The sequence below is a fragment of the Pseudochaenichthys georgianus genome, chromosome 15 (assembly GCF_902827115.2).
Source record: "Pseudochaenichthys georgianus chromosome 15, fPseGeo1.2, whole genome shotgun sequence".
Taxonomy (NCBI): Eukaryota; Metazoa; Chordata; class Actinopteri; order Perciformes; family Channichthyidae; genus Pseudochaenichthys; species Pseudochaenichthys georgianus.
The window spans coordinates 17,639,320-17,659,228 of NC_047517.1; the positions used below are offsets into that span (position 1 = coordinate 17,639,320).

Here is a 19,909-nt window from a genome sequence, read left to right on the forward strand (position 1 = left end):
ATTAAAACAGATGAAGACATGAAAATAAAACATTGCACTGGCTTTGCGTTTTACTTACCAGATATCGGAATCATTTTGATTTGGTTCCTTTTTTTGTTGAGCTGATGTAGGGTTGTAATTATCATCTGCACTCTTGAAAATAAAAAAATACATATTGAGATACAATAGTTCACCCAGAGGACTGTGCCCTGCTGAGTAAGTGACTACCTTTAATTATAGGGAGTTGTTCAAAATAGAGGACAACAAATATTACTGTCGCAACTCATACCTGATTTGTGCCCTCTGACAAGTCTCTCAGGGCATTTTTAGCAGCATCTTGCTTGGCTTCCTTTTTCGTCTTCCCCACACCTTCAGGATAGTCTTTACCATTCAGGACTACCCTCTGGGTGAATCTGTAGAGCAGTTGTCATGTTTCTGTTATTCAGGCAGACTTGAAATAAGTTACATCTGCACACTATCATTAAGCCTCTACTCCCCCAAGATTGTATTGCACATTTAACACAGTATATTTACAACCTCATACTTATTTTTGAGGATCCTATTTTATGCAACATTTTACCACTCTATCGCATTTACCTCACCACAATATACAATTTTTTAAAGATATTACAGAATACAGGTCTTAATCAGAATTACATTACATGTTACTTGTTAGACGCTTTTATCCAAAGCGACTTACATACATTCATTACTGACAATCCCCACAGGAGCAATTTGGGGTGAAGTGTCTTGCCCAGGGACACAACGACATGCTGACTGCAGTGGGACTCAAACTTGCTATCCTCTGATTCGAAGATCAGCGCAGTAAACCACTGAGCCACAGCCTTCCCTATAAATAATAAATGTGACCTATAGGCCTAACCCAGTTTGGTAAGACAACCTATATTCTGTTATTTAGCCAAACAGATTAACATCATGAAACATAGAGGGAAAAAAGTGTATGCTCAACCTACTTGACTTCCATTCAAATCTATTAGGCCTAGTCATTTCCCGAAAATAATGTCAATTGAATTTGCATGGAACTAATTAACAGAGAGAAAACTTACTTCAGGGAAACAGTAAGTAAGTCACCATAACAATAATTAAAATAATTAAAACAACTATAGTTGTTCTTAGACTATTTTTAGTATTTTATGGGCTTATTGTTTTTGTAGAAGCACTGGGGCCATGGAAAAAAAACATGTACCCCTTAAGGAGCTCGTTAAAGAAAAAACAACGTATTGTAGTAATCACTAATTTACTCTATGTACATAATTCACTCATGGAACTACGGGTTGGGTGTATTGTTTCCGCACGGACATAATGTGTTGCTAACTATATATATTGTGTGCCCTCCTGGCTTCTTCCTCTTGTCTTCCCGGTGTTGCAGTATAACGTGAGTCATGACTGTCACTACCCGATCCGTCCCCCTGCCCGATCGGTACTGCGCATGTGCGAGATGGTCCGCCATATTGGACAGCTCCGGACGGCAACCCAAGATGGACACTTGACACAATGGCTTTTAGCAAAGCTCAAAAATAAAACGAGAGAGATGAGTTATTGTTATTACAACGTGACTTCACTATTATTTAACAACTCTTTTTATTGGGTTCTTTTATTTGGGGTACATTGTCAGAATAAGTGAGGAATGAATTTAACATCTGTTAGACAGCTATCATACTGAATAAATATTTACTGTGAATGTATGCAAACATGTATGGCATATGGCTGTCCAACAGAAGTTAAATCCATTTCTCACTTATTCTGACAATGTACTTAACCCCAAATAAAAGAACCCAATAAAAAGAGTTGTTAAATAATAGTGAAGTCACGTTGTAATAACAATAACTCATCCCTCTCGAGTTTTCCTTTTGAGCTTTGCCAAAAGCCACTGTGTCAATGTTGTCCTACTTGGGTTGCCGTCCGGACTTCCGGACCATCTCGCACATGCGCAGTACCGATCGGGCAGGGGGACGGATCAGGTAATGACTGACAACTGGCGACATTCTATCATTTTCGTCATAGGAATCCGGGGCGTGAACATTGAGGACCCATTGTTGACTTACCATGTCGATCGCCTCGTTTGTCGTTTACGTTCATCTTTTGCTATATCTGCCTTCCTAAGATCACTTTGATGCACATTCAGTACTCGTATGTGAGGTTGTGGGTGAGAGGTGGATATCGTGACGCTTACAGGGAGGTATCGCACATTACAAAGTAGGTGACTGTGTGGATGCCTGTTCAAAATATTGCAAACTTGAATAAATCATTGAAATTATATATTTGTGTCCGACTTTCATTTGTACATCGTTGTTAATGTGATGTATAGTAGCTTTGATAGCTGTCCATACCTTCAGACAGCCTAAAAGTAAAACACAAGTCGTTTATTCACAGCCCGAACGCTCATCGAGATGACTGGATCACTCATGACAGGTTGTGATCAGCTCCGATTAAATTGTGATATCAATGCTGTAGCTATTCTCCAGGGAGCACGTTTTTTTATGAAATACCTGTATCCCTCTCATCACAACAAGACTCTACACTGTGCAGGAAAAACAATTACATACATGAAAATAACCTTGATGCATGGGAATGAATGGGTAAGAAGTTGTATTTATTTCCTGACCAACATTTGTCTGGAAGACTGGGATACACCCTGGATTGGTTACCTCTACATCACTGGGTGAACACTCTCTATAACAGATATTATAAATGTTTACTTTAATTCACCAAACTTGCATGTCTTTGCACTATGGGAGGACACTGGAGCAGTTGAAGAAACTTCTGAGCATGGACTCTATGTTACGATGTGTGAAGCAGGTAGGACTACCTATGTTGCAAATGTATTATCTTTTCAATTTACACACGGCATCTATTGCACGTCTGTCCGTCCTGGGAGAGGGATCCCTCCTCTGTTGCTCTCCCTGAGGTTTCTCCCATTTTTCCCTTTAAACTGGGTTTTCTTTGGAAGTTTTTCCTTGTACGATGTGAGGGTCTAAGGACAGAGGGTGTCGTATTGTCATACTGATATTCTGTACACACTGTGAAGACCACTGAGACAAATGTAACATTTGTGATATTGGGCTATATAAATAAACATTGATTGATAGGACCCAAATGCAGATTTACGTGAAATTCCTTTATTTCAAGGCTATAAGGACAATCACTAAGCCACCAGGGTGGGAGGAGGGGGTCAGGAGGACGGGACTGAACTGACCGCCCAGGGGCACGGCAGAGGACCAGGAAGGGGTCTCGGGCGGACGGCCCGGGGGCAAGGCAGAGGACCAGGAAGGGGTCTCGGGCGGGCGGCCCGGGGGTAAGGCAGAGTCCAAAAAGGGGGACTCGGGCGGACGGCCCGGGGGCAAGGCAGTGGATCAGGAAGGGGTCTCGGGCGGACGGCCCGGGGGTAAGGCGGAGTCCAAAAAGGGGGACTCGGGCGGACGGCCCGGGGGCAAGACAGAGTCCAAGGTGGGGACCATGGAGGGGCGAAGGCAGCGGCAGGAAGAGTCAGGGGGCCGGGCCCGAGGGTGAAGACCAGACAGCTCCGCAGGCCGGGCAGGAAGGCGCTGACGGGACAGCGCCGGGATTGGCCAGGACCCCCGGCAGGAGAGCAGTCGGCGGGGCCTCCAACAGCACAGGACAAAGGGTTGGCAGGACCCCCGGCAGGAGAGCAGACGGCGGGACCCCCAACGGGACAGGACAAAGGGCCGGCAGGACCCCCGGCAGGAGAGCAGTCGGCGGGGCCTCCAACGGCACAGGACAAAGGGTTGGCAGGACCCCCGGCAGGAGAGTAGACGGCGGGACCCCCAACGGGACAGGACAAAGGGTTGGCAGGACCCCCGACAGGAGAGTAGTCGGCGGGGCCTCCAGCGGCACAGGACTAAGAGTTGGCAGGACCCCCGGCAGGAGAGTAGGCGGCGGGACCTCCAACGGGACAGGACACAGGGTTGGCAGGACCCCCGGCAGGAGAGCAGTCGGCGGGACCTCCAACGGCACAGGACATGGGGTTGGCAGGACCCCCGGCAGAAGAGTAGTCTGCGGGACCTCCAACGGCACAGGACCTGGGGTTGGCAAGACCCCCGGCAGAAGAGTAGTCTGCGGGACCTCCAACAGCACTTCAGTAGGGACTTTAGATGGGACTAGAGAAGGGACTAGAGAAGGGACTAGGAAAGTGACCTGAGGAGGGACTAGGGAAGGGACTACAGAAGGGACCATAGGAGGAACTAGAGAACGAAACTCGAGAGGAGACGCGAGAGGGGAACTAGAGAGGGGACTTGAGGAGGGACTAAAGGAGGGACTAAAGGAGGGAACTGGAGAGGGGACTAGAGGAGAGACTAGAGGAGGGACTAGAGAAGGGAACTTGAGAGGGGACTCGAGAGGCGAACTAGAGAGGGGACTCGAGGAGGGACTAGAGGAGGGACCAGTGGAGGGACTAAAGGAGGGAACTGGAGAGGGGACTCCAGAGGGGACTAGAGGAGGGACTAGAGGAGGGACTAGAGAAGGGAACTTGAGAGGGGACTCGAGGAGGGACTAAAGGAGGGACCAGAGGAGGGACTAAAGGAGGGACCAGAGGAGGGAACTCAAGAGGGAACTCGAGAGGGGACTTGAGAGGAGACTCGGGTAGGAACTTGAGAGGAGACTCGAGAGGTGACTTGAGAGGGAACTCGAAAGGAGACTCGAGAGGGGACCTGAGAGGGAACTCGAGAGGAGACTCGAGAGGGGACTCGAGAGGAGACTTGAGAGTAGGGCTGCAACAAACGACTAATTTGATAGTCGATTAATCTATCGATTAATGAAACGATTAATCGACTATTCGGACTATTACGCCTTGCACAATTTCTCAAGCGCTCTTATTTAGCCATCAACTTTTAGATTTAGCTTGAGGTTGTTTTAGGCATGTGGAAACTAACAATGAAGACAATAAAGATGAATACTTGATTAAAAAATACATATTATTAAATTAACTAAACAAATTGTTTACAAAATGAACATGGCTTTTTATTTAAATTAATTAATAATATTTCACATCAAAAGAAACAGTGTTTTAGCAAATAATAAATAATGTGATAACAGAATAGCTGAAACTTTAACAAACTAAATAACTCAGTTACCTCTAATCATTAACCCATGTTTGTATCATGTAGTTAACTCCGTGTGTTGCTGCTAGCATACATAACACCTGACGTGAAAACGTTACTCGTGGACGGGGCTACAGAGCTACTAGAAAGACAGTCGAACCCGGTGCATTTCTCCGTCTGAATGTTGCGCACTTTTGCTAAATGTTTAGACAAACTGCTCGTGTTACCGCCCTTACATGCTAAACTGTTATTGCACTTTTGGCAACGAGCATCGAGACGGGTAAAGTTTAACCACACCTCGGAGCGGCGTTCTCTCCGCCATCTCCGCAGTGTGTTGCTGCATGTAGCAGCCGCGTGTGTGTAAACTGCCCCGCCCCCTCCCACACAGACCAGGGAGAGAGATCTCGTCTGATCGAAAATACATCATAGACGCATTTGTTTGTCTTTTTGCATATTATAAACGAGCTGGCGACACTAAGACCGCAATATAATGTTTTTGTATCAATAATACATGACATATATTTTTTAAATGTCCCCAGTACCGATAACGTTGTAGCTTAACGGCGCGTAAAACGCACGTGATGACGTCACCAACGAATCGACGACTGAATTAGTTGGCAACTAATTTGGTAATCGATTAAGTCGATTAGTTGTTGCACCCCTACTTGAGAGGGGACTCGAGAGAGGACCTGTAAGGGGACTTGAGAAGAGACTCGAGATGGGACTTGAGAAGAGACCTGAGAGGGAACTCGAGAGGAGACTCGAGAAGAGACTCGAAAGGGGACCTGAGAGGAAACTTGAGAGGGGACTTGGGTAGGAACTTGAGAGGGGACTCGAGAGGGGACTCGAGAGGGGACTTGAGAGGGGACTTGAGAGGGGACTTGAGAGATGACTCGAGAGGGGACTTGAGAGGTAACTCGAGAGGAGACTCGAGAGGGAACTGGAGTGGTGACTTGAGAGAGTTGGTTCGCAAACAGAACACGGGGGGCTGGAGTCGGCCGGTATGCTGACTGGACTCGTGGAGCTGGCGTCGGCTGGAGAGCCAGCAGGAGACGGGGTGCTGGAGTCGGCCGGTATGCTGACAGGACTCGGGGAGCTGGCGTCGGCCGGAGACGAGGGGCTGGAGTCGAAACCATGGCTGTTGGGGCCAGGACTGAGGCTGGAACCATGGCTGCAGGGGCCGGCACTGGAGCCGGAACCATGGCTGTTGGGGCTCGGGCTGCTAGCCTGGCCTTGCGACGACTCCTCTTAGCAGCCGCCTGAATACTCCGTGGACCTCCATAAGCCAGACGAGTTCCGGAATACGACTCCTGGACAGGAGCAGGAACTGGGGCAGAAGCACGGGTTGACTTCAGGCGGAACCCACCAAGGCGTATGGTGCCAGATTGGGAATTGGGAGACATGGAGCTAGCATGCCTAGGGCTAGCAGGCCGGGAATCACATGCTTGAAGGAAGTCCAAAATCCAGTCAGGTAAGAACTCAACGAAACATGGTTTCTCTGCTGCCAACCGGAGCGCCTCTACCAGAGCGGCCCTCTTCTGCCGAACACTGGACGCTCCCTTCCACCAATCGAAGCAGCAAGCCAGATAGAAGGTTAAATGCTGCAATTCAACCTCCCATGGATCATCTGCTGGGTCCATTTGTGGTCGGGTTGTAATGTTACGATGTGTGAAGCAGGTAGGACCCAAATGCAGATTTACGTGAAATTCCTTTATTTCAAGGCTATAAGGACAATGACAGAACAGAACACTCACCGTGGACAAGCCAAATCACAAGACAACCCGACAAAGAGAGACAGAAAACCCAGAACTTAAATACACCCAGGACTAATCACATAAACACGAGACAGGTGAGGAGGGAGGAGAAAACACATAGTTACCAGGTGAACACAATTGGGTAATCAGAGAGGGAAACCGACAGAAAGCAAACAGGCAGGAAACGGGGGTGAACACTTTACAAAATAAAATAGGAAACCCAAAGATAGAAAAGGACACGAAAAATACCAACAGACAAATCCTAACACTCTAAACAGAAAGGAAAACAGCTAAGATCTAAAACTATACATTGCTTGCTTAATGAAATGTAAACAACTTCATTACTGCTTACTCTGGATGAGTGATGTAAAATGTTTGTCAATATTCTAACATGTCTTTTTTCTGTTTATTTTAAGATCGAGTGCACTGGGTGCACTATGTGGTACCACACGTACTGTGTTGGGGAGCCCTCTGTCAATGCAGATTTCTTTTGTAAAGGCTGCACTTCTTACACACACACACACACACACACACACACACACACACACACACACACACACACACACACACACACACACACACACACACACACACACACACACACACACACACACACACACACACACACACACACACACACACACACACACACACACACACACACACACACACACACACACACACACACACACACACACACACACACACACACACACACACAGTTTATTATTTCTGTTGGCAAAATCCTGAATGTACTCTTCCAATATGAGAGTAACATGATAACAAAGGTATCCCAGCTGTAGCTGTGAACATGACAGGATGTGAGATGACCTAGAAGAGCATCAGGACTGTTTGAGGCATATGATAGCTATGTGATTAACATGATAATTCAGCCTCTATGGAGATAGACATATGACAAGCATGCTCATTTCTGACGTGGAGCTAATCTGAAGTAAACATTGAATACTGCTTTCTATTCCTCCATCTTGTGACTGTGTGACTGCCTCTCTTGGATATCAGCATGTGAAGGACACTGCTCAGGAACTAGCTGATGCTCTGTATGTGATGACTACTTCCATTCTGGAGAGGATCACAGACACATGGATCAGAGACTGAAGCTCAAGCCGGGGACCAGTGAGATTGTTCTAACAATTTCCAATAAATGTTATTCTGAAACATAACTATCACTGTTGTCTTTCCTTCTATAAATGAAGCCAAAAACATGTCAAGCTGGCGCTTAGCCCTCCAAAAAGTGCATGGTTGCAACTTAGAGGGTTAAGCATTTTATATCAGTGGGTCCTCATGGTGCAACACGGAAGGCAGACAGAATTGCAGACACAGTGTCACATGAACTTTAAATATTCTGGAAAGTTCCTTATACAGCTTAGCCTTTTTGATCTCATGAAGTCCCTAAGTGACACACACTGAACAGTCTGGTGGGTTATGGTCCTTGTCATTTGCTTTTGTGTTCCCATAACAACATGTCCAAGGTGTCCATGTGCCAGGCTAACACATGTGACAGAACTAGCTACATTTGGAAAGGTTTTTTGTTGCTAAAGTTAACATTCAAGCCATTTAAGAATAAAAATGCTTACATGACATGTCATTTGTTAAACATTAAGCTGTCTTGGGCTCTTTTCTGATTCTGATTACATATAACCTGTTGTAGAAACATTTATTGATGAAATTGATATGAAACAAATTCCATAAATATTGCTGTGACACTGATGTCACATCGGGACATTAACCCTAAACATTCACAGTAAACCCAGAGTGACATATATGCACAATTACAAATATGATTATGATCTGCTCAGTTAATTTAGCTGATTCAATTATATTTAGTTAACATATTCTTTATTATTCAATTCAAAGTATGTTCAAACAAATCTAAACCAAAAAAATCATCCTCATTAATGAAGTTATAAATAAGAGTTACTTTACCATTAAAGCCCAATGTGACATATATGTCACATTTCAGATATTTGACACACACTTGTGTTCTAGGTGGTCTATTTAGTCTAAATGACGTTCCCCTTAATTTCCCCAAAAGTAGAAATGGGTCCGGGTTCTTATGGGTTAAACGTATAGGCTTAAAGCAGTGGTACTCAACCTTGTCCTAACCAGGAGCCACATTGACGAAAAAATATTTTTGCAAGAGCCACAATCCAAAAACACTCCTTTCCTCCCTGAAACCATTATGCATTTGAGAATATGGATAATAGTAATATGTTACTAAGGAATGAAAAGCATAATGTACAGTGCAATAACTGTGATTTATTATTTTCACTGCAACCACAAAACACACATTGCTGACTGCCCATAACAACAGATAACAGACAGCATGTTTACTGATCATCACAGGATGCCTCTGTCGCTCTTTCACTCGTATTTGTGTGGAATACGTTTTTTTGAGCAGTTCGGTTCTGTTTGAGTCTCGCCATCTTTTCCGCCCTCAACTCTCCACCTTTCGGAAAGTCGGTACTGAACTTCGGGTGTTTTGTGTCGTGATGGCGCTGCAAATTGGACCTTTTAAATTGTGAAATGACGTTGTCACAAAGCAGGCAGATGCATTTTCCCGAACCGGTGGAGACGAAGAAAAACTCGAGTTCCCAGTCCTCTTTAAATGTTCGATATTCCTCTTCATATTTTCGTTTCCTATATTCCTTTACCATTTTTGCATAGTGCTGTAAGCTAGTTTTCCCAGTGTGACGGAGCAATTATCTCGCGCACCTGCAATCAGAGCGCGAAACCTGAAATAATTTAGAGCGCGAAACCTGAAATAATTTGTGATTGGTTGTTCAGAGGGATGGGGGGGCGGCTTAATAGACTGATGTGTGTGATGACTGGTGTGTGACTTGTGAGTGATAATGAAATGTTGATGAATTCTGCTGACAATGTTTTTTTGTTGTTGTTTTTTTTGTATTATTATTATTATTATTTATTTATTTTTAAGTGGGACTTAAAAGAGCCGCAACTAGTCTTAAAGGAGCCGCATGCGGCTCGCGAGCCGCGGGTTGAGTATCGCTGGCTTAAAGCATGGCTTAAAAGCATAATATAACTACTGTATTATATGTATTCAACGTGTGCCCCGCTGGACTTACGTTTCTGCGGTTGACCGTTACTGTGACATATCAGTATAGCCACGGAAGATAGTTTGTGTGTTTCATTCCCATGCATCAAGGTTATTTTCATGTATGTAATTGTTTTTCCTGCACAGTGTAGAGTCTTGTTGTGATGAGAGGGATACAGGTATTTCATTAAAAAAACGTGCTCCCTGGAGAATAGGTAGACTACAGCATATCACAATTTAATCGGAGCTGATCACAACCTGTCATGAGTGAACCAGTCATCTCGATGAGCGTTCGGGCTGTGAATAAACGACTTGTGTTTTACTTTTAGGCTGTCTGAAGGTATGGACAGCTATCAAAGCTACTATACATCACATTAAGAACGATGTACAAATGAAAGTCGGACACAAATATATAATTTCAATGATTTATTCAAGTTTGCAATATTTTGAACAGGCATCCACACAGTCACCTACTTTGTAATGTTCGATACTTCCCTGTAAGCATCACGATATCCACTTCTCACCCACAACCTCACATACGAGTACTGAATGTGCATCAAAGTGATCTTAGGAAGGCAGATATAGCAAAAGATGAACGTAAACGACAAACGAGGCGATCGACATGGTAAGTCAACAATGGGTCCTCAATGTACACGCCCCGGATTCCTATGACGAAAATAATAGAATGTCGCCAGTTGTCATGACTCACGTTATACTTCAACACCTGGCTGCGAGCTGACAACATGTCCTTTTCGGCTCTTGAATAAAGTCAACTTTGCACCTTCGATGCACCGCCTCCGACTCCTATCTCTCGGCACTACAGTATATTATTTTACGATTATTTAATAATAAGGAAGTCAATTTCTGATTTCCCATGAGTAGCTCAATAACGTTGATATAGAACCACTCCCACTGCTGCAATGCACTGTCGCTATACCGATTTGCATAACCCACCGGTAACAAATGTTAAATTACTTACGTTTTGCAGTGGTCTGGGCCATCAGATGGAGACTCCCTGTATTTCACAGTACATCTTTTTTTATGTGCGTACTCGTTGAGTCTTGCGACATAATTCCCACTATCCATCTTGAATGATGTAACCGTCGACATTTGATCTTTAATTACATAAAACTGTGAGAACAAAGTTCAATCTCACAATACTTGTTTATGTCCCATTCCAGCCTTGTCCCTTCTGCAGTCCTGCGCTATCTCTGCGCGTCTCTTTCGATTCAGCTGACTCTTGATACAAGTAAGTTTCGATTTCCTCGTTTTCAACGTCATTCACGTAAGGTTACGCGGCTCGACTCGTGTTTGATTCATTACTGGTGATGACAGACAACAAATAGTAATATTGTTTCGTTTTAAATAAAGTATATAGTCCATGATTCGAGTTCACTGCCCTTTGAATGTTATCGTTTTAGGTAGGTTAATGTTTAGATGCCTTATTGTATTTTATATTTAACTGCATCCAATTTAATTAAAATTGGAGAAGAAAATGGACACTGGAATACGATACTATTCCAGGGTTTATTATAATATGTCCAGAAATGTGCTGTTTGTCCTATCAAATTGTTTAAGAAAGAGACCAAAAGTCAATATTTACACACTACTGCTGGCAAAAATGCAGAAATGTGTCATTTGGCAAAAAGTTACTCAGTCCAGTGGAGTGCACACAATGTCTCAGGGTGGGGGCAACACTTTTCACAAGGTATAGTGTTTATTTCACAAGGTCACTCCATGTTTAATCGTCAGACAAAAGTTTGCATGCTTACCCAGGGGCTGGTTAGGTTAGGCACAGGTTAAGCAGGTTTGGGAAGTTTCCAGTAAATGTTTTGTGACACTTGTCACGTGTCAGCCAAATGAATTTGATATTAATGCTTTCAAGTAAGCTAGACAGTCACAATCAGAAAACTTTATTGATCAAACTGGGAATTGGGCTAAATTGTTGTTTTGTCCCATTCTTGAATATCCATTTATAAAAACAAATAAGTATTATTAAAATGAGTGTATTGCATTACTATAATGTAAAAATATTTAACAACAATACATACAGGATCGCTGTACTCTGTGTAGTGACAATTAAGTAATAATGTAATCTGATCTAATATGTGAAAATAGAGGTAATAACTGAAAGTGTTTGGCTCTGTCTTTGTTAGCAGGTTGTGACAGGTTTCTGATGAGTCAAACTAACACCTACCTGCAAATGACACTCCTGATATTACAATGATGAGTTGGTCGATATTACCATCTTATTGTGATTTCTAAAAAAGAAAGGCATTCCAGTCACAATCACAGACACCACTAATATTAAAGTCATAGCAATAGCCATGTAGCTGCAGCCACAGAGGGCACACCCAATTTGGCTTTGGTTGAAGACAGGAGGAATTCTGCTTGTCTGACACACTTGTAGTCACAGGACAACTTTGGCCAATCATACGGGATGGACATTTAAGTGACAAAACTGAGACATACAAGTATCTCCTTAAGACATATCATGGGTAAAGAGAGCTTTCTGCTCATTTCTGCACAGCACTTTCCCTCTCTGTTAATACCTACCATAAAGCTGGATTTCACCTGCCAGTGGTTGACCAGTTATACCTCCTATTATCTTAACCTTTAAATGTTTATTCGACCTGAAAATAAAAAAAACTTGATTTCGAAAGAAAAATACTCAAATATTGAGTGTTATTCCTTTATGTCAGAAATGCTATATGTTTAAGATTCGGCATTTAAAGTCGTTATCGTCAAGTGTTTGAATAAGGGAATGTGCCCTTGTTCCAGAAAAATTCAGAGGTGATCAAATACCCGTGCAGACTAATTTGAATGTAAACAAAGCATATCATAAGCAGAGGAATCCATGTCATGCAGCAGAAATTGTGCAACACTTTACAGAGGATGACCTTCACACTCTTGTTGCCAACATTTTATTCAGACAAGTCATTAAAAGCAAAGGGTTTAATTTGACAACTTGAACCCAGACATGCAGCGTGGAATACATTGTTTCAATGAGTTGATAACTTAACCATGACTTCATTATTTGTTAAAAGTTAAAATTGCAATATGTCAAATCAGACGGAGGTTCTTATTTATATCATACATTTTGTCAAAACATTATACATATATATATGTTAATTAAAACGAAAAAATAAATGTTGTTGTATATTTTTGCAGAACTTTCGAGACTTGCTGACTAGTTTTCCACCGGGAATTGTCATTTCCACCCACTAAAAATGTATCAGGCAAGAAGCCCTTTTCAGTGTTCAGAATCTTAATAAATACAACTCCTAGAGCCTTGAAATTTGGTAGAAACACAGATAAAATGTTAACCACAAAATAAAAATGGTTAAAAGGCACAAGCAGATGTCATATTTATATTACTGGCCCTTGAAATAAGAAAAAGTGCATAATTGGTGCTTTGGGGGCCACAGGCAGTCCCCCTAAGTTTACACATATGGACATTTTCATACATGCCCATTGCATTAAAGTAATTGATTGATGTTATACCAAATTTCAGGGGCTCTAACATAAAAAAAAGTATCCGACTTGTTGCAACTTGACATGTCAAAGTTGTAATTTGTTGCCTTTTTGAGCAGCCAACATTGTGATGTGCACTAATTCCTGCAACCCTGAAAATGTGTGTGAAAAAAGGGTCTATAAGTGCGCATTCTGTGTGTAAAGTTACAAGTTCCTTACATGTTTTCTTACGTTTAAATGTAACAAGATGTGGCATCTATAAACCGAGTACCCATGTATAGACCTGCATTTGGCAAGTGAGGGTGAGATTAATCCAACCTACAAGTAAAGAAATGCGCTCAAAATGTATCTCAATACACATATTTGCATAAAGGAAGTGCTCAAAAGCCACTTCCATGGAGCATGTAACATGTAGCATGTACATATTTCAACACATGCAGCTAACACAACAACTCAATACAGTTTACTTAGCACTGAAAAAAGTTCACCGGGACCTCGATGGTATGCCAGGTAGTTGATTGTGCTTAAAGCCTCTGTATGTAGACTACATGGAAGGAACTTGTTACTTAACGCACAAAATACCCACATAAAGACCCCTTTTCACACACATTTTCAAGGTTCTAGCAATGAATCCACATTACCAATCTTGCCACATCTCAACATTCTGATGTTAGAGCCCTTGAAATGTGTCACAACATTAATCCAACACTTTGTTTTTAGCAGGAAATATAGAGATGTCCATATGTATATACTTTGGGGGTGCATACTGCCTGGGGACCCAAATCCACATATTTGTCTTTTTTCCAATTTCAAGGGCCGGTAATGAAATGTATGACATCTGCTTGTTCACTTTCATCATTTTGATCCAGTGTGTATAGTCTTTTTTATGCCTCTACCACATTTAAGGTTTTACGAGTTATGCCAAGGTTTATTTGAAGGTATTTAAGGCCAAATATGTCCACCTGTCTAAGATGTGGTTTTTGGTAGGAATATGACTGAAGACCCAGTGGCCAAAAAACATATTTGACAAACAATGCTTTTTTTTGTCTCAAATGGCATAATATGCTACTTTAATGACAGACGCCTCGGTGTATATATGTGAGGACCGATCCACTTCATGGTTGCCATGTATTGCTGTGGACCAGAGGGAGTGGAGTGCAGCGCGCGAGGTCCGTTGGATAAGCCGTTCTGTAGAAGCCGTAAAGTGCAAATAGACGCGCATCAAAATCCCCTCCACAGCACAACCATGTCTGCAAATGGCCACTATGGGTTGTCTCTATGGGGGTATGTGTGTTTTGCCTCTAGTATTTATCTGTACCTTTGCAGTACAAGTGCACAGGGCAGCCCTAAAAAAGACATCTCTTTGTTTGCCAGTCTGAACTGAACTTCGACTTCCCGCCTGCTTTTAACAAATCTAGGGCATACATATTTAATGTTTGAGCAAGATTAAAAATGTAAATAAAACCTTTATCTGATTCGTTATAAAGCATAATGCACTCACTGGAGAAAAATGTAAAAGTTTTGAAAAAACGACTCTGCTCCATTATTCGAAATTAACCAATCCTAGGAGAAGCTCGTTAACTTGATAGTCCGATTTCATGGAAGCAAACATGCCTGGTAAATGTATTTAGAAACCTATAGAAGACTTGAGATTAACAAAGGGGCAACTGCCTGACTGCTATCTACTAATTCCCCTCCCAGTCAACCCAAATGTTTTTCAGATGCATCCTCTTAGGCTGCGGCCCCACGAGGACGAAAACGGCTAAACGCATAGGATTAACGCAAACGCAATCGCAAACGGCTTCCGTCCACATGCAATAATTATCCGGATAGTGTCTGCCCACACGAGACCGCTCCGTTTAGCTCCAACCGCTGGAGAAGCTGCAGTACATATGCAGGAGCCTCTACGTGGCGCTGTAACTTCCTCCACAAAAGCAGCGAAGAAGCATGGTTGTCATGGTTGCCCTTCTGTTTATTCTCCGCGGTGGGGGCCGAGGGAACCGGGCAGAGTTTTTCGCCAGTCAGCGTGTATTAAAGTTGAAATCTTCCGGACAAAATTATAAAAGTGCCGGTCAAAGGTCTTCTTTGTTATTTATTGAGCTTTAAAACAAATGAATAACGACTCTATATAATATAATGATAAAATACACGGAGCCTCTCTTTTTCCTCCCTCTCTTCGGACAGCGCCAGTGTCTGTCTCATGCAGCAGCTCATCCAGTAATCAGTGACCCGGCCGACTGTAAAAATAAACATATTTATAACTAGTTTAGGGAGTTTGAGAGGTAATTAAAATAGCTAAGGGTGATGATCTGACTTGAAGTGTGTGTTTTGCTGCAGCGGGAGGAGCTGCAGGTGAGCAGAGCTGCGTGTCTCCGTCCTGTCAGATTAGACTTCACTCGAGAGAAAGATAAATAATCTGAATTCAGGGTGCAGTTTACTTTGACGTGGGGGTGAGCAGCAGAGGTGGGGAGAGGCGGGGCTATTGCCTCATCATTATTGCTGTAGATGTTGCACAAACAACTGTAGCATGGTCAATAGCGTCCGGAGCACGATAGCAACTCTGCGATCCGCCATTGTTGTTGTTGTTGGTGGCGAAACACTTCAGCACTGGCGCGGGGTAAGCGGAGGTGAGCAGAAGAGGTGGGGAGAGGCGGGGCTATTGCACAATCACTATCAGTGATCTGAAAATGTCCGTATAGGGCGCACACACGGAGCTGTTTGACCCCCCAGAGAGTGGCGTATGCATTTCTATCCACCTTGGGACCCGTTGTCGTTTCCTCAGTCGTTTAGTGCCATATTCGGTCGTCCTCGTGTGGCCGAACGGTCTATATGACACTAAACAGTAACGCAAACGACCAAATTCGTCCTCGTGGGGCCGCAGCCTTATATCCGTGAAGCAAGACTCATCAGTTCAACTGATCCTGGAGAAACTCTACAACATTTTTACAACAATATCTTCTATATTACTTAGAGAGAAGTGTATCTCCATATGTAACATACCAAACACAAAATAAACTGTATTAAACCTAACAAACAGGACATGTTTTCTCCCATGAAAAAGAGCCAATGAAGAAAAGGAGAGCTTCTCTTAGGATTTTGAGATAACTTGTTGTTTTAGAAAACAGAGCAGAATAAATCTTGTCAATTAAAATACAGAGCTAATTGTTTTTCTCAAGTAAATGTATTGCACTTTGGTAGATTTGACACGGAATGACCCATTTCTGTGCGCCATACCCAATCAATGATACATAATTATGAAACATTTGTCATATTAGTTCATGAAAACATCAGTCATTTAAACAGATACCCCTTTTAGGAAATACAAACTCTCAGTGTTATGGAATATGATGCTGAATAGCCATGCATTGCCTGTTGTTTAATGATTTTCTTGAAATAATCAAAAAGTCTGACTGTTGAGGCACATATCTTTAAGACATGTCAATCTACGAGTGCACTCTTCAACGTCTGTCTTTAGTTTACTTGCTTCAGGTCGGTGTTGGGGCTTCTCGCACAGCATTGACATGATGATTTTGCACTGCAACACAAAAAGAGTGTGATCTCCATCATTTACATGGACGCTGCCATTTCCCAAGAAGCTCCATATACTCCGCTGACTTTACTTGGGCAACCTACCAAGTAAAGACATCTGTTTTACTAGCTATTACAAATGTGACTACATTATATATACAACATACAACAGGCTTTGTTAGGCTACTTATTCCATGAGGCTTCAAATATGTTATAACAGTTCAAACCCCTATACACTAACATAACCAGTTGCAGTTGGAGGCCTTGACAAATGGCTTCCATCCTGTGAAAATTTTTTGTTTATATGTCAAGCAAATCAAAGAAGACTGGTGTACCTCCAGTGGAAAATGTTGTTGAAACCCTTGAGGTAACGTCTGGTCTCTGGCATCATCCCAAATCTAAAATTCATGTGATACAAAAAAAGGGAGAAAAAAACGAACATGTTGTTAGTGTGAAATCGATAAGCTGCCCAACATTTCCCAGAAGGCGTCTTGAGATGTCACAGCCAGAAGAGCACTGGTGACCAAAATCCATTTGGCTGTTTCAACTTCAAGTTCCTGCTTTTGTGGATGCTGACTCACTGTCATGACTTACTAAGACACTTGGAAAATACAACAGAGCCATTGTTATTGTTATTATAGCATACATTTATACCGTATATAACTGTACAAAACAGACTATATAATTTACATGCATTATTCAACTGTGTAATATTCACATCACTTTGGCATGTTTTGTAATTTGTACATAATTATTGTTGGTATAAGTTGTAGTACAATGTGCACATTTTTTATTTGACTCTTCTATGTTAATACATATATATTATTTTGTTGGTATTTTATTGTAAAATGGAGCTAATCTAACCCTAACCCTACCAATGACTGTTGAAATATGAATATCAATTGCATAACACCTATTTTCTATCAGTTAGCTAAATATTTGTATAATAAACAGTTAATATCAACTGGAAATCATTTAGGAATCTCAATAACTCACCGGTTTCCTTTCATCAAGTAAGATCTTCCAAAAGACTTCAAAAAAGATCAACCCCAAAGCAAATATGTCCACTTTTCGATCATAACTCGTGCGCCTGTTTTTCTGTTATAAATAAGAGCAAAATAATAATGTTAGTTAGCTCGACAGCATCATTAGTGGTTAAAATCTGCATACATGTTTAATAACACAGAACATCTCACCTGCTCTGGAGCCATGTATCCCGGGGTTCCTTTGTACACCGTTCTCTCAATCAGGTTGTCAGCATCGTCGTCGTTCTCATCCGTGACCAGACCAAAGTCTCCGATCTTAGCTTCTCTATTTTGCCCAAACATGATGTTGGCAGGCTAACCATGGAAAATACAAAAACAAACCTGTAGCTTCATGATCAACGTGGTGTACTAAACAATGTTTTTTTTTCACTTTCTCTCACCTTCAGGTCCCTGTGTATGAGCATCTTGGAGTGAATGTACTCGACTCCGCTGACTATTTGCTGAGCAATAGTTAGACCTTCTTCTCTTCTCTTGGAGTCTCGCAGTGATTTCTTCACATTCTGAACATTCTTCTGGTCTATCCACACTCTGAGTGTAGTGTCACACAACTCCATCTGAATATAAAAGAACTTAACCAACGAATTACCGGTTGACCTAGAAAATGAGAAAAACTGGTTTCTTAAAGAGGCCCTTTTAGCTTTTTTGAGTTTTCCCTTTTCCTGTAGTGTGTTATATAGTTATGTGTGCAAGTAAACTCCACAGGGAGTTTCTCTCCCACACACTCCCCCCCTCTGCATGAAACGTCTCCATCGGACCCCTTTGTTTACTTCAGTAACATAGTGACTAAAGCATGAAAACATGTCGCAGTAGAGACACAAAATACTAAATTTGAAAATGAGCAGAATATGGCCTCTTTAAATATAACTAAAACTATGCTCAAATGTGTTTGTCAATTATTTTAATGAATAACACGAGATGATGACAAGAGGACACCGATGTCATCTAACACCAACTGTGACGATTGTATCAAGTTTGAGATTTTGATTCAGAAAATGTAATTTGGTTTAGTATAATCTGATTACTAAAAAGGTAATTTGACACAGGAAAAAAAAACATGACACCTTAAAAGACGGCTGACAAAATAAAAGAGGAAACATTCATTGACCAGTATTGAAGTAAAACGTAATAAAATGTTGTTGACTAAAACTATATATGATAAAAATGACTTAAACTTTAGTTTAAGACCAAGCCTAGATCTAAATCTGCCAGAGTGAACACTTAAGTAAAGATATTTATAAACTGCGTGTGGCTTACTGTGAGGAAATGCTACTGTCATCTTTGCTGTCCCATTGGTATCCTGAATCCTCCAACCAACAGGTGTAGTATCGCACGATGTTGCTGTGTTGGAGGTCTGACAATGCTGTCACTTCTCGTAGAACTTTTTTGATCCTGATGAGAACAAGAACATCGAACAGTTAATGAAACATACCTTTGATTATGCAAAACAAAAAATGTAAAGGAATACAGCGCTCATTTAAAATGGAAATAAAAGGAAGCATCTTTCATACGTTACTTACTCTTTGCAAGGGACAATCTTTATAGCATAATCCTTCTTTAGCAGTTTTTGTTGTGCCTTATAAACACGACCGAAGCTTCCGCTGCCGAGGCGCACAATGGAGTCAAATTCAGATGTGAACCTGTTGAGGGAAAAATTGTGACAAAACATAATAAATATACATACATAGATACAGAAGGTAAAGGCCACAGCAGTGTAAATATGATACTATGCTACGATTAGGATGAAACCTTTTTTATTTTCCATACCTTGAATTCACTGACTGCTTTGTAGTTTCCTTACTTGGACTACTTCCTGTCTTCTTGTCATTGAAATGTATCACATCCTTCATAAATGATATAAGGACAGTTAAAAAGACAGACAAAAAACAACAAACGAATCCAGCACGATTGATATTTTCTTACATCTTTGCTGCTTCTGGGGGAATTTTTGAAATTTGCTGCAATTCTAGCAAAAAAAAG

The 19,909-nt window shown here is 41.9% G+C and overlaps 1 protein-coding gene across 1 annotated transcript in view; it reads right to left on the reverse strand.

The window, feature by feature from the left end:
• Window positions 1-19,909, reverse strand: part of LOC117459400 (uncharacterized) — a 36,473-nt gene that overhangs the window by 12,553 nt on the left and 4,011 nt on the right. Inside the window, exons 8-19 of the mRNA XM_071205598.1 lie at window positions 19,853-19,895; window positions 19,697-19,773; window positions 19,450-19,569; window positions 19,187-19,321; window positions 18,313-18,526; window positions 18,083-18,226; window positions 17,883-17,984; window positions 17,222-17,284; window positions 16,759-16,893; window positions 10,864-11,024; window positions 269-392; window positions 59-132 (exon numbers count right to left, since the gene is read on the reverse strand). Coding sequence (XP_071061699.1) covers window positions 59-132; window positions 269-392; window positions 10,864-11,024; window positions 16,759-16,893; window positions 17,222-17,284; window positions 17,883-17,984; window positions 18,083-18,226; window positions 18,313-18,526; window positions 19,187-19,321; window positions 19,450-19,569; window positions 19,697-19,773; window positions 19,853-19,895 — 1,392 coding nt within the window. The remainder of the gene's footprint in view (window positions 1-58; window positions 133-268; window positions 393-10,863; window positions 11,025-16,758; window positions 16,894-17,221; window positions 17,285-17,882; window positions 17,985-18,082; window positions 18,227-18,312; window positions 18,527-19,186; window positions 19,322-19,449; window positions 19,570-19,696; window positions 19,774-19,852; window positions 19,896-19,909) is intronic.